The 16,182-nt window shown below is 36.9% G+C and overlaps 1 protein-coding gene across 1 annotated transcript in view; it reads left to right on the forward strand.

Annotated features, from left to right (window-relative positions):
* The window catches only part of Stpg2 (sperm tail PG-rich repeat containing 2), a 567,583-nt gene extending 551,705 nt beyond the window's left edge, over nucleotides 1-15,878 (forward strand). The window contains exon 13 of the mRNA XM_034636578.2: nucleotides 15,708-15,878. Coding sequence (XP_034492469.2) covers nucleotides 15,708-15,878 — 171 coding nt within the window. The remainder of the gene's footprint in view (nucleotides 1-15,707) is intronic.
* The last annotated feature ends 304 nt before the right edge of the window (nucleotides 15,879-16,182 follow it).

The raw sequence follows: 16,182 nt of genomic DNA on the forward strand, positions 1-16,182 counted from the left end.
AGAGTTTGAAGAGCCTTGTGGAAAACTTTGCATTGTACATATGTACAGTATAATCATTATTATATAACACAAAAAATAAACAAGGAACAGTAACAAAAATCCATAAAGGAATGCACAGAATAATAATTAGGGAAGATCTGTATGTTAACAAATTAAACTGATACAGATGAATCTTAACATCTATCAACTATACTACTCAGTAAGGCTCTAAAAGAAATGTTTTATCAAAGACATAGGCTCTGTGGCCTGGCTGCTGGAGACTAGATATAGTTGGGTATTTATCAGAAGGAATTGATGTGATAGTACTAAATCATAGGTTTGGATACAGTTTTTATTATATTTTGCTATAATAATAAATAGATACAACTATTTTAAAACCCTGAAATCTTATAGAATAAAACAATGCTTTTTTGTAGGACTACTTTCAATTTTGAACAGTCTTTTCTTCTGTAACCATTGTTGAAAATAAACTAACAATAAAAAAATTCACAAAGTTCTCTAAAGGAAAATAAATATACATAAACACTTTGAGAATCAACACTCAAGACAGTATGTAACAAAATGATCTGATAAAAGACTAAAATTTTCATGATTTATATGATTAAATGAGATAATGGAACTCAGGATAAAAAGCCTAGAAAACATCCACCCATTCAAAAAGAGCAGAATTTTTAAATAAGTAAATAAATGTTTGCCTTCAGCTATAATATGTGGAAAGCTTAGAAGTTGTCTTTGTTGCCTTTACAAGAAAAAGTTGGACAAACTGAAAACTAATGACTTTCCTTGAACCCATCTAAAAATTAAAGTTATAGTGATATAAACCACTTTGAAATGTGGAGAGAGAGGCAAATGCACAGTTATCCAAGTGAGAACTGGAGCTGGAGTCAGTGGAGTAAAACTGGAAGAAGTATTTATATGGTAATTTTGACAAATTACTGGTGGTCGAGTATGGACTAGCCTAAAATGAGAGAGTTAAAGAGGCCGCACACTTAGTGGGTCCCCACACATCCAAGTGTTCTCTCTCCTGTAGCTGAATACAAGGTTCTCCTACTGAGAATACCAGAAGTATCACTTTAAAGAACCTGCCTGGCGAGAACAATTATCATTGTAATGCCCATAGTCTTCTCCATAATAAAAGTCTACTCTCTAGGAGAAAGAACATTGCTAAAATGATTCTGAAGCTTCATATCAGGTGAAGAAAACTGAAGCACCAGAAAATTAAGTGATTTTTAAGGATGTGTTAAACTCACAAAATTTTTGAATTGACCTAGATATAATAAATATGCCTTTTTTGATTATTGTTATATAACTATAAAATAATGTGTTTAGGTTTCTTTCAAATATTCTGTTAAAAACTTCAGTTTATCCGCTGTTTATTACCATTTATTCATGATGACAAGTATCAGGCACAATAACTGGGCAAATATACATTTCAAAAAAGATTAACATTATTATTAGAATATGCAAATTAAAACAGTGATAAGATTCTACTGCATATCAATAAAAAATCACTAAGAACCTAAGAACCTATGATACAGATTGCTGGTGAGAATGCACAGCAACAAATCCAGGAACTCATTCTTGTTAGGAGTCCACACCACTACAACTAGTTTGGAAAATCATATTTAGATATAATCATAAATAAAGTCTGGCAATCATGCCTACAGATATTTACCCAACTGATCTGATCCCATACAGAATCTTCAAGCAAATATTATAGCAGTTTTTTGCTTAATGACCAAAGAGTAGACTGGAAGAAAATATGTATAAACAACTAAGATATTGTTCAGCAGATAAATAGAAAAACAAATTGTGTCACATCTATGTAATGGAATAATATATAGTAATAAATAGGAATGAAGTATGAAGCTACAGAAAAATATAGCTATGAAATGTCTTATGATATCAAGATGAGACCCTGAAATAGAAAAGAATATTAGGTTAAAAATGAAGAAAAACTGAATAAAATGTTGAATTTGTCAAAAATAATGCATATGTTATGATTTGGATAAGTGTCTCCCAAAGGCCCATGTGGTGAAAATTTGGTTTCTAGCCAGTGATGCTCTTATGAGGTGGTAGATCTCTTAGGAGGCAGGACCTAATGGAAGGAAGTTAGGCCACTGGGGACATGCCCTAGAAAAGGGTATTGTTTTCCCAGTCCCTGATTTCCTTCTTTGTTTCCCAGCTGTGGTGTACTGCCTTGCTATAGGTTCAAAGCAATAGGAACTGTCAGTCATGGACTAAAATCTCTGAAACTATAAGACAAAATAGACCTATCCTATTTTTAAGTTGAGTATCTCAGGAATTTTGTTTCAGGAATGGAAATCTGACTAATTGCATTAATATTGATATATTAATTACAACAAAAATACTGTAATATTAAAAAATATTAATAATGAAGAAGGTAGGGGTTTTGTATATGGGAACTCTAGGTAACATCTTTGCAATTTTTCAGTAAACCTAAAACTATACTTAAACAAACTATTTATTTAAAAGACAATACAGGAGTGGGAAGATGGCGGCGAGGGGAGTGCATTGCCCCCGTGTGCTGCTTCACTGTGTGGGAGTATGACAAGTCAGGACGGCTAAAGGATATCTTGTTAGGAATTTCCAGCAATAGTGGGGTGCTCCGGAACCTGGAGGAAGGATTTCCATCGCACGAGGATCAGCTACGGGGACTCAAACGCGAGAGGTTTGTCGCACGGAGGGTAACACTGCTTATTCAGCAAATCGCCCCGCGGCTAGAATCTGCAGCGTGCGCTGGGATAGAGACGCAGGGTTATAGCGCTGCAGTTTCTGCCAGCCGCGCAAGCACCGTACTCAGGGCTGAATTCTGGGTTCGAGACGGGGGAAGGAAGCGGTCCATCTCGGTTCTCCACACCGGTCAGACCACAGAGGAGGCCAGCAGCCACCATGTTGGTAAACTGACGTCACCACCCCTGTTTTCGACTGACCGCAGCTCATTCAGCCATAGAACAGGTAATTTCAGGCTGCAATTCGCCTGCGGCTTGCAGACAGATTGCTAGGGCTCAGCGCCTGGGTGCTTCTTAGAACCTGATCTTATCGGAGTGAATACCGAGCGCGGGGCGGCCGAGTTCCGGCTCCCGGAACCGCCCTGGCCCAGGGCTGCTGAGCCTGCGGAGGCTGCTTTTTGGACCCTGCTCCTACCAGAGCATACAACAAGCACTAAGCAGCCGAATTACAGCTCCCAGAACTGAGCCCGCGGGGACTGCTTCTTGGAGCTTACATTTATAGGAGCTTACACCGAGCACGGAGCGGCCGAGTTCCGGCTCCCGGAACTTCCCTGGCCCGGGGCCAGGAGCCCGCGGAAACTGCTTCTCGGTCCGGGTCCTGCTGAGGGCCGGTCAGGACTCACCCGGTGCTTTGGTTGCCCGGCAAGGGGAACGAAATGCTGCCATTCGCATAGGATACCAACATGGCAGAGATCTGATGTCTGCAGAAAGCGGCGGAGGAGGGAACTTCATCAATACCAGTGGTGACATAAGCAGTTGGTCTCCTGGTGGGGGGGTGAGGCACAGACACCCGAGTCTCCTCAATTTGTCGTCCAGCCAGAGGGAAGGAGCCGGGCCGCCGCCAGCGCCCGGAGCAGGCCCAGCGGCTCGCCAGCGTGGTGACCGCGTGACCCCAATTGGAGAGGGGGCGGAGCGGAGCCGCCACCCACAACCGCAAGGTGGGCAGACCCGCGACCCAGTGGTAGATGGGCGTGGTAGGAGGGGCAGGGCAGAGCCGCGATTCTCGCTGTGACGAATGAGCGTGCAAGGTAAACAGACCTGTGACAGCCTGGCGGGTCAGGCCCAGTGGCCTGCCAGTGTGGTACACACGTCACCCCAACTGGAGTAGGGGCAGAGCAAATCCTTCTCCCACGCCCGGATCAGGCCCTGCCGGTGTGGTGGTCACGTGACCCCAATTGGAGTGGGGGCGGAGCGGAACCGCCACCCGTGCCCGCAGGGTGAGCAGACCAGTGATCAACCTGCAGATCAGGCCCAGGGGTCTGCAGGCGTGGTAGGAGGGGCAGGGCAGATCCGCCGCCCGCGCCTCCAAGGTAGGCAGACCTACAACAGACCGGCGGATCAGGCCCAGGAGCCTGCCGGCGTGGTACACACACCACCATAATTTGAGTAGTGGCAGAGCACAGTCGCCGCCCGTGCCAGGAACAGGCCCAGCGTCCTGCAGGAGGGGTAGTCACGACACCCCAATTGGAGTAGGGGCAGAGCAGAGCCTCCACCCGTGCCCGAAAGGTGGGCAGATCTGCGACCGACCAGCGGGACAGGCCCAGTGGCCTGCCGGTACGACAGACACGTCCCCCCATTTGCAGTAGGGGCAGAGTAGAGCCGCCGCCCGCGCCTGCAGGGTAGGCAAACCTGCAACCGACCGGCGGATCAGGCCCAGTGGCCTGCCGGCGTGGTACACTCGTCACCCCAATTGGAGTAGGGGCAGAACAGAGCCACCGCCAGCTCCCAGAACAGGCCCAGTGACCTGCCGGCGTGGTAGCCACGACACCCCAATTGGAATAAGGAGAGAGCAGAGCCGCCGCCCGCACCTGCAGGAAAGATACGCAAGCAGTATGAAAAGACAAGGAAAGAAAGGACCACAAGCAATGCAGGTCAACGCAACTTTAGAAGAGGTAACAGCTGCAGCAGATGGAATGTCAGATAAAGAATTCAGGATATACATGCTTCAGATGATCTGGAGTATCAAGGAAGACATTGAACAGCAAAATCAGACAATGAAAGATCACTTTGACAACGAATTACGCAAACAAATCCAGGAAGCAAAGGATCAACTATACAGGGAGATGGAAGTTATAAAAAACAAACAAACAGAAATCCTAGAAATGCAGGAAGCAATAAACCAACTTAAAAACTCAATGGAGAATACTACCAGCAGAGTAGAACACTTAGAAGATAGAACATCAGACAATGAAGACAAAGTATTTCAACTGGAAAAGAACATAGACAGCTCAGCAAGACTGTTAAGAAACCATGAGCAGAACATCCAAGAAATATGGGATAACATTAAGAGACCAAACTTAAGAGTCATTGGGATACAGGAAGGTACAGAGCTCCAAACCAAAGGAATGAGCAGTCTATTCAATGAAATAATACAAGAAAACTTCCCAGACTTGAAGAATGAGACAGAATCCCAAATCCTAGAAGCCTACAGGACGCCGAATGTGCAAAATCATAAGAGACCCACACCTAGACACATTATAATGAAGATGCCCAACATACAGAATAAGGAGAGAATTTTAAAAGCTACAAGAGAAAGGAAGCAGATTACATTTAGGGGTAAGCCAATCAGGATAACAGCTGATCTTTCAACACAGACTCTGAAAGCTAGAAGATCCTGGAATAACATATTTCAAACACTGAAAGAAAATGGGTTCCAACCAAGAATTGTGTATCCAGCGAAATTAAGCTTCAGGATGGAGGATGAAATTAAAACCTTCCACGATAAACAAAAGTTTAAAGAATTCGCAGCTAGAAAACCATCTCTTCAAAACATCCTCGCCAAAGCATTACAGGAAGAGGAAATGGAAAATAACAATGAAAACCAACAGTGGGAGGTAGGACAGTAAAGGGGGGGGCGAATAATCAAAGAGGAAAACAAACCATGTTTAGTAACAGAAATAAACACATATGGCTGGAAGAACAACCCATATCTCAATAGTAACCCTAAATGTTAATGGCTTAAACTCACCAATTAAGAGACACAGGCTAGTAGAATGGATCACAAAACAAGACCCAACAATATGCTGCCTACAGGAGACGCATTTGATAGGAAAAGACATACATAGGCTGAAGGTGAAAGGTTGGGAAAAATCATATCACTCATATGGACTTCGGAAACAAGCAGGAGTGTCCATACTCATATCAAATAAAATAGATTTCAAGCCAAAGTTAATCAAAAGAGATAAAGAGGGACACTACATACTGCTTAAGGGAACCATACACCAACAAGACATAACAATCATAAATATTTATGCCCCAAACAATGGTGCAGCTATGTTCGTCAAACAAACTCTTCTCAAGTTCAAGAGTCTAATAGACCACCATACCATAATCATGGGAGACTTCAACACACCTCTCTCGCCACTGGACAGATCTTCCAAACAAAAGTTGAATAAGGAAACTATAGAACTCAATAACACTATTAATAACCTAGACCTAATTGACATATATAGAATATACCACCCAACATCAAGCAGTTACACTTTTTTCTCAGCAGCACATGGATCCTTCTCAAAAATAGATCATATATTATGTCACAGGGCAACTCTTAGACAATATAAAGGAGTAGAGATAATACCATGCATCTTATCTGATCATAATGGAATGAAACTGAAAATCAACGATAAAAGAAGGAAGGAAAAAGCATACATCACTTGGAGAATGAACAATAGGTTACTGAATGATCAATGGGTTATAGAAGACATAAAGAAGGAAATTAAAAAATTCTTAGAGATAAATGAAAACACAGACACAACATATCGAAATCTATGGGACACATTGAAAGCAGTTCTAAGAGGAAAATTCATTGCTTGGAGTTCATTCCTTAAAAAAAGAAAAAAACAACAAATAAATGATCTCATACTTCATCTCAAAATCCTTGAAAAAGAAGAGCAAAACAACAGCAAAAGAAGTAGAAGGCAAGAAATAATTAAAATCAGAGCTGAAATTAATGAAATCGAAACAAAAGAAACAATTGAAAAAATTGACAAAACTAAAAGTTGGTTCTTTGAAAAAATAAACAAAATCGACAGACCCTTAGCGATGCTAGCGAAGAGAAGAAGAGAGAGAACTCAAATTACTAGCATACGGGATGAAAAAGGCAATATCACAACAGACACTTCAGAAATACAGAAGATAATCAAAAACTATTTTGAATCCTTATACTCCAACAAATTAGAAGATAGTGAAGGCATAGATAAATTTCTTAAGTCATATGATCTGCCCAGATTGAGTCAGGAGGATATAGAAAACCTAAACAGACCAATATCAATTGAGGAAATAGAAGAAACCATAAAAAGACTACCAACTAAGAAAAGCCCAGGTCCAGATGGGTATACAGCAGAATTTTACAAAACCTTTAAAGAAGAACTAATACCAATACTTTTCAAGCTACTTCAGGAAATAGAAAAGGAGGGAGAACTTCCAAATTCATTCTATGAGGCCAACATCACCCTGATACCTAAACCAGACAAAGACACTTCAAAGAAAGAAAACTACAGACCAATATCTCTAATGAACCTAGATGCAAAAATCCTCAATAAAATTCTGGCGAATCGGATACAAAAACATATCAAAAAAATTGTACACCATGATCAAGTAGGATTCATCCCTGGGATGCAAGGTTGGTTCAATATACAGAAATCAATAAATGTTATTCACCACATCAATAGACTTAAAAATAAGAACCATATGATCATCTCGATAGATGCGGAAAAAGCATTCGACAAAATACAGCATCCCTTTATGTTCAAAACTCTAGAAAAACTAGGGATAACAGGAACATACCTCAATATTGTAAAAGCAATCTATGCTAAGCCTCAGGCTAGCATCATTCTGAATGGGGAAAAACTGAAGGCATTCCCTCTAAAATCTGGAACTAGACAGGGATGCCCTCTCTCTCCACTTCTGTTCAACATAGTTATCGAAACACTGGCCAGAGCAATTAGACAGACGAAAGAAATTAAAGGCATAAAAATAGGAAAAGAAGAACTTAAATTATCACTATTTGCAGATGATATGATTCTATACCTAGCAGACCCAAAAGGCTCTACAAAGAAACTATTAGAGCTAATAAATGAATTCAGCAAAGTGGCAGGATATAAAATCAACACGCATAAATCAAAGGCATTCCTGTATATCAGCGACAAATCCTCTGAAATGGAAATGAGGACAACCACTCCATTCAAAATATCTTCAAAAAAAATAAAATACTTGGGAATCAACCTAACAAAAGAGGTGAAAGACTTATACAATGAAAACTACAGAACCCTAAAGAGAGAAATAGAAGAAGATCTTAGAAGATGGAAAAATATACCCTGTTCATGGATAGGCAGAACTAATATCATCAAAATGGCGATATTACCAAAAGTTCTCTATAGGTTTAATGCAATGCCAATCAAAATCCCAACGGCATTTCTTGTAGAAATAGAGAAAGCAATCATGAAATTCATATGGAAAAATAAAAGACCCAGAATAGCAAAAACAATGCTAAGCAGGAAGTGTGAATCAGGCGGTATAGCGATACCAGACTTCAAACTATACTACAGAGCAATAGTAACAAAAACAGCATGGTACTGGTACCAAAACAGGCGGGTGGACCAATGGTACAGAATAGAGGACACAGAAACCAATCCACAAAACTACAACTATCTTATATTTGATAAAGGGGCTAAAAGCATGCAATGGAGGAAGGATAGCATCTTCAACAAATGGTGCTGGGAAAACTGGAAATCCATATGCAACAAAATGAAACTGAATCCCTTTCTCTCGCCATGCACAAAAGTAAATTCAAAATGGATCAAGGAGCTTGATATCAAATCAGAGACGCGCCATCTGATAGAAGAAAAAGTTGGCTACGATCTACAGTCGGTGGGGTCGGGTTCCAAATTCCTCAATAGGACACCCATAGCACAAAAGTTAATAACTAGAATCAACAAATGGGACTTACTCAAACTAAAAAGTTTTTTCTCAGCAAAAGAAACAATAAGAGAGGTAAATAGGGAGCCTACATCCTGGGAACAAATCTTTACTCCTCACACTTCAGATAGAGCCCTAATATCCAGAGTATACAAAGAACTCAAAAAATTAGACAATAAGAAAACAAACAACCCAATCAACAAATGGGCCAAGGACCTGAACAGACACTTCTCAGAGGAGGACATACAGTCAATCAACAAGTACATGAAAAAATGCTCAACATCTCTAGCTGTCAGAGAAATGCAAATCAAAACCACCCTAAGATACCATCTCACTCCAGTAAGATTGGCAGCCATTAGGAAGTCAAACAACAACAAGTGCTGGCGAGGATGTGGGGAAAAGGGTACACTTGTACATTGCTGGTGGGACTGCAGATTGGTGCAGCCAATTTGGAAAGCAGTATGGAGATTTCTTGGAAATCTGGGAATGGAGCCACCATTTGACCCAGCTATTCCCCTTCTTGGTCTATTCCCTAAAGACCTAAAAAGAGCATGCTACAGGGACACTGCTACATCGATGTTCATAGCAGCACAGTTCACAATAGCAAGACTGTGGAACCAACCTAGATGCCCTTCAATAGACGAATGGATAAAAAAAAATGTGGCATTTATACACAGTGGAGTATTACTCTGCATTAAAAAATGACAAAATCATAGAATTTACAGGGAAATGGATGGCATTAGAGCAGATTATGCTAAGTGAAGCTAGCCAATCCCTAAAAAACAAATGCCAAATGTCTTCTTTGATATAAGGAGAGTAATTAAGAACAGTGTAGGGACGAAGAACAGGAGAAGAAGATTAACATTTAACAGGGATGAGAGGTGGGAGGGAAAGGGAGAGAGAAGGAAAATTGCATGGTAATGGAGGGAGACCCTCAGGGTTATACAGTGGAGGAGGTAGAGAGAGGGGGGGGATGGGAGGGGAGAGGTGGGGAGGGGGGAGGGTGGAGGATGGGAAAGGCAGTGGAGCACAAAAAAAAAAAAAGACAATACAACTTCTGGAACTTATATACACATCTATGAAAAAGTGTACTTAAATAAAAAAATTATGGAGGCTATGTACAATTGAGGGATGAATTGAAGCTACATGTGAGGAATCAGAATATAATTCAAAGAGGCAAAGAATGAAAAGTATAAAAGACTCCTTTAAAACATGAAGAAAAATAAGAGTAACAAAAATAAAATATTCAAAATCATAATTTACCACATTTATAAATTGAATAAAGATAAAAAACTATGTGTTCATTTCAATAGATTCGGGAGGGATAAAATTCCTGCTCACTCTTCTAGTTTAGATTTTAAATGCCCCCAAAAGCCAGATGTTGAAAATTTGGCTTCCAACCTGTGCCAAGATAGAAGATGGAGATTGTACAAGAGTGTTCACTTTTTGAAAATTTATTATGTCATATTTGCATAAATTTCTATAATGTATGTTATAATTTGAATAAATATTTACTTAAATACATGATTAATTTTAGAAGGTTAAATATGTAATAGCAGCTGCTGGGAGAAATGGTACATGCTTGTAATCCCAGTAACCCAGGAGGCTAAGGCAGGAGAATCTGGTTCAAGTCTTTCCCTGGAAACCACATTAAAGATTTTCAGATTGCTCTCCAAATCCAGCTTGTAATAGCTTCCTTCTCTTACTTTTCTACTTATTACGAGCTTGTGTACTATGTATTGGGTTATTTTTTTATTTTGCTTTATTTCTCCTCTAGTGAACCAGAAGCTCCTTTTTTCTATTCTATATTACTTAGAACTATGCCTAATGTAGACATATGACTCTATTTTTTCCTTCAAATGGAAGACTTTGGCCTTAATTCATTTCTAGAAAATTCTCAGTTAAGATTATTTTGTGTAATACTTATCCATTTTCTTTATTTCTTTCTAATTATTTGAAAGACTGAAATGTCAGAGGAAGATATTATATAATAACACAAGGAAAAAAATAGAACATGTGTCCCTTCAGTACCTGTAAGAGAGTGTTGGGTAGAATTTTTCCAAATAGACTAGATGAATGGAAAGACCAAAACAGCTCAATAATACAAATTTTATAAAACATTAGGTGAAAAATAAATTTGAAGCCCTTTAACATCAAGGCTAACATTGTTGGGAGTGCAGTATAGTTCAGTGATATAGCATGTGCTTAGCATGCATGAGGCCCTGGGTTAAAGTCCCAGAATTTTTTTTAAAAGCCTGACTTCTTTGTTTTTAAAGAGGCTTACATTTCATTGCTTGGTGCTAGACTGAGTAGAGGACTTTTTTCAGGGGAAGATGATTTGCAACCATAGAAGTGAAAGGGCAGTTTAACACATGATAGTCATAGAGAAGAGTCTTAATTTTGAGGTTACATTTCATTTCAACATTTATTTTGAAAAAAATTCAAATGTTGAATTTCACTTTTAAACACTGCAGTTTTTTTTTACCTAACAATGAAGATATTCTCTTGTGTAACCAAAAGCTATTATTAAATACAAGAAATTTTAAATTGTTACAATACTATTATTGATCTTTCTAATATGCATTCAGAATCATCCATTACATTCAATTACCACGTACTTTTAATCTCCTTTAACCTAGGACAAGTCTTCAGTCTTTGTTTTTTATTATAGTGACTTTTAAAAAACTATCTGGTAAGCTTTGTTTTAATATTTATTTATACTGTCTTCTAAAATTTGTACTTCTAATCACTAGGACAAAAGTTAACAGGTCACTGTCCTCTCATTTTTCTCAGGGAACAATGTTTTGAATTATTTTTTTCCTTACTATACTTTGAAAAGGCATTAATCACCCCACAGTTGTCAGGGGGGAGCGGGGAATATATATGGTTTTATCCTAAAAACATAGAAATAAAAAATGCCCTAATAACCTGTGACTAGAATGTTTTAAGTAGTGTAATTTACTGCACGATATACACTATGTTATAATTTCAGTGAAAACTATAAATGATGGCAAATTAGAATATATTCTAATATATTTCATTATGAGTTGGAGCCAGAAACATAGCTTTTAACATTGTATTGATTTTACCTCAATTGTAATTCATATTTCAAACACATTTATCATAATTTCAATGAAATGGCATATATAAATTGTTCTTTAGCTCTGATTAATTTTAAATCAGTTTTGCAAACCATAGAACACAGAATATAAAAAGCCTAAGTGGACATTAGACTGCTCTTTGCTGCAGTCAAGTACTTTCAGATACTTTGGTATTCTGAAAGCTACAATCTGAACATGATTTCAATGCACATCAAATACACTGAAGACCCATCTCATATTCATTCCTATCTTCAGGTGGAAAATGCTTTGAATTTAAAATAACTATTTTCATCTCTCTAGTAAGAATGCCACTTTTTTTTTTTTACTTCAGCCACTTTCATATGATTTCAGAGGAAGCAAGTTGTTAATTAGATGTTTTTGCATAGTTAAGAACTTATGATTATGTGCTGTCATCCATATCACTTCATTTTTTTTTCACTCAATGTAATAATCTTAAAGTTTAGCTTTTTGGTCATTGCCACATATTCATCATGGTTATTTATGTCATTAAATATTAATTCTGTATAGCTTCCTGTTGATATTGCCTAAAGACTATCTTTATGCTCTAATTATTGCCTCTGCTCCTTTGTCAAAGGTCAGTTGAATATATTTGGGTAGGTATATTCCTGGGCTCTGTGTTCTGTTTCATTGATCTATTTGTTGTTCTTTCACCAATACCATAGTGTCTTAATTGCTTTAGCTTTATCATAAGTCTTGAATTAGAGCACATAAATTTTGATATTAAATAGTAGCCTTGTTTTCAAATCAGATATTCTAACTGTATAAAATAGCTTCATATTTTAGGAATAATTTCTAAAACATTGTCAAAAGTTCTTTTTTAGAAAATTTGAAAGACTTTACTAGAGTTCTTATTATGTAAAAGGAGCAATATAATAAATACTATTTCAGGTACCTTCCAGAGAAGAATCAAAATAATTTCCTAAAATAAATTCTAAATCGAATATGCATTAGCATTTTATTCTAGGTATTCTAATATTCCATTTTTCAAACATTTAAACATTTACATTTGCACGAGCCTTTAATGTCTAGAAATAATAATCATTTATTTCTTTAGAAATATGAAATTGACATTCCAGTACTTGTGACCTTTGAATATATCCTTTCCGATTGAAATATCAATTTTATTATACACTAAATGCCTACATGCATATTACCCTAGAAAACTACTTTCTACTGAATTTACCACCTGTTTGGGGGATTTAGCCACATTTTAAAAAAATTTTAAAATATATGATACCATCTTAGTCTCCTAATCTTTCTCATATGAACTTTCAATATCAGACCTCTTTAGAGCCAGGAGCCTTTGGGGAAGGATATAGAAAGAACTCATGTGGTGCATAGCCACAGGAATAATTTAATTTGTTGCCTCTACTATAGACGAAACCTCACACTTCCATTCTACTTCGATTTCCCTGGTGTCCAGCTTCAGACATGCTAGTATCTCAGCTTGATCTTGATCCTATGCCAGAAACAAAGTTGACTATGCTTATTTCTATGATTGTGCAGAGTGTTGAGTCAGGACTTAAAGTTGCAGCCTCTCAATATTATATTAACTCTGATATTTCACTCCCAATTACATTACTTGATTTATTCATTTCTAAAGAACAACCAATTTTCAACTTTCTGAAGTCAGCATTTCTGCTTGGAAGAAAGTTTTGGGAATGGTAGATAGGAGTGCTGAATTGGTTCTCTAACTCTCCCTTCAGGACATTGCCATCTTCATTACATCTTTCAGTAATTCTTTAAAAATCTCAATTGATCAGTATTCTATCCCTGTTTTTCAAATTAGGATTTTCCCTAATACATATTTCTTGGGTCATTTATTTCTATGATAATTTGAGTGAAAAAGAAAAGCAAACAAGAAGACAAAATGGAAATTCCCTCAGTATCTTTTATTTATTTCAAAACATAATGGTTTTATCCTATAATCCTTTCAACAAAAGACAACACTTTTTACCAATGCCAATACCTCCAAATATCTTATGCTGTTGGAAATAATATTCTTTCTAATTTTACTTTAGGGGTATGCTTGGGTAATCTATCTCAATGAACATTCAGTATTGTGTACATTGCTGAGCTCAGGTCTCATTTTACCTTGCCAGTTATTTTTCTCTATCTACAAGAATGAAATTTGTTTTTAAATAACTTAATACAAATATTTACTCTCAGGAGGATACTATGCAAGATATTAATAGTTGCATAACAGTTTTGGTACAATAGATTGATATGCTTTACACTTATTTGTTTGTTTGTTTATTTTTGGTACCAGGGAACCCCTAGAGGCTTTATTTATTTATTTATTTTTGATATCTTTGAACCCCTAGGGGGCTAGCCAATGAACCCCATCACCAGCCCTTTGTATTTTTATTTTGAGACAGAGTCTCTAAGTTGCTTAGGGCCTTGCTAAATTGCAGAGGTTGGCTTTGAACTTTCAATCCTCTTGCCTTGGCCTCCTGAGCCTCTGGGGTCACAGGTATGTGCCACTATGCTGGGCTCACATACTCACTCATTGAATCCTCATAACAATACTAAAAGATAGGTATTATTTTATCATTCTTATTTCCAAACAAAACACAGAGAGGTTAAGAGGTTACTCATGAAGACACAGAAAAATTTCAAGCTGTTATCTACTAAATCATATTGTTTCTAAACCCAGGAATACTTTATATATTTTAATTCAATTAGTATACCTACAAAACATATATAAAGTAGGTAGCATTGAGTCCTTTTGAAAAATGAGGACATTGAAGTTCAGGAAGTAGTGGCAACCTTCCTGAGGTCACAGATAATTGGAAGTGTCCAAGAGTCTAAATTTGTACTGAGAGCTGTTAATTTTACTTCTTCAAAAAACTGACTTTAAACCTGTAGCTATCATCTTATAACATGCAGGCAACAGTGGAAAACTATAAACCTAACATGTACTTGGAAACTTAATCTCAGTTCTCAACTTCTTCATGTATCCTACTGTATATGTTCTTGGGGAAGGGAGTGTGAATCAGAAAGAAAAGTTATTGTCCTCAGAGATATTTATAAGTGCACCATTTAATTTTGCTGTAGTTGAGAAGTGGGGATGGGGTTCTGAATTCTTAAGGTGATTGATTTCTAAGGTAATAAATCCATGCAGGTAACACAGTCTGTTAAAAAAGTAAAAACAAAACAAAAAAAAAAAAACTTTTCATATTGATTGTATTAGTTACATATATGTCAAAACTCATCAAATTGCATGGTTCAAATATGTGCATTTTATTGTACTTCAATTTTACCTCATTAAATCTATAGAAAAGAAAAAGAAAAAAAAAAGAAAGGGAGGTGTTGATAGAGTTATGTTAAGGACTGGTACTGGTCACAAAGAAGGCACTCAAGTAAATATTGGCTAAATGAAAACTCAATTATTTTAATATTGTCTTTAATTCTTGTTTTATCTCAATGTTCTCATTGGTATGTTAAATAGTTGAAGGTAAATACACTCATATTAGTACTGCATGTCCACAGTACTAAAAAAGTTTGGACATATGTATATAGTAAATACTTGTTGAAAGGATCAATGTTGAGAGAAAATTAGTATATGACTTTATTGGAAACAAAATGTATTTTAAGAATAGCAATTGTTGATATTAATATATAAAAAATGCACATTTAAAAAAATATTATAGGTTTCACCAAATTCCTAAAATATTATTATGACTTTTGTTAAGACTATTAATATACTTTAGTTAAATTTATGGCTAATAACATTTTATATTTTCAAATGTATTTATAACTATTAACCCTAGGAATCCATATGTAAGATATTAATGAGTGGTGTTGATAAGTTAGTTTACATTAATGAGCTCATTATTCATTATGAAAAACAATTTTTCAAAGTTTATGAGTTGTATGATTAAAATATGCTTTTGTTGTGTTTGAATCTCCACAGCTCAGTCCATTTATAAGACATTCTGTCCTGAAGAGAACATTCAATGTTACTCTGCTAAATTCTTTCCTGACTAAGAGAGAAAATTCTCCTACTACAGAACAAAAAGCCAAAAAAAGAACAACCAGGAGGCAAATAGAAGCTTCTAATGGTGAGTGTGCCTATACTCACTGAATCATATAGTTGCTATGTATTTACAATACTAAATTAACTGTCATTCATATAATTTTTCTGTTTTCCAAATAGTATATTTACATCCCTATTCGAGATATTGGCTATGTTTATGACCCTGAGAAGTAACTAACACATTTTAACAAAGGATAATTTACATAATTCTAGAAATAAGTGCTGATCTGATATTTATAAAGTCTGTTTTTCATTTTGCCTTTGATCCCAAGATGGAAGAGTTACCTTAATGAGGTGTGACAGCCTTTTAATCAACATACTTTTTGAATATAAACAAATAAAAATTTTATGT

The sequence above is a fragment of the Marmota flaviventris genome, chromosome 7 (genome assembly GCF_047511675.1).
Source record: "Marmota flaviventris isolate mMarFla1 chromosome 7, mMarFla1.hap1, whole genome shotgun sequence".
In the NCBI taxonomy this organism is placed as follows: Eukaryota; Metazoa; Chordata; class Mammalia; order Rodentia; family Sciuridae; genus Marmota; species Marmota flaviventris.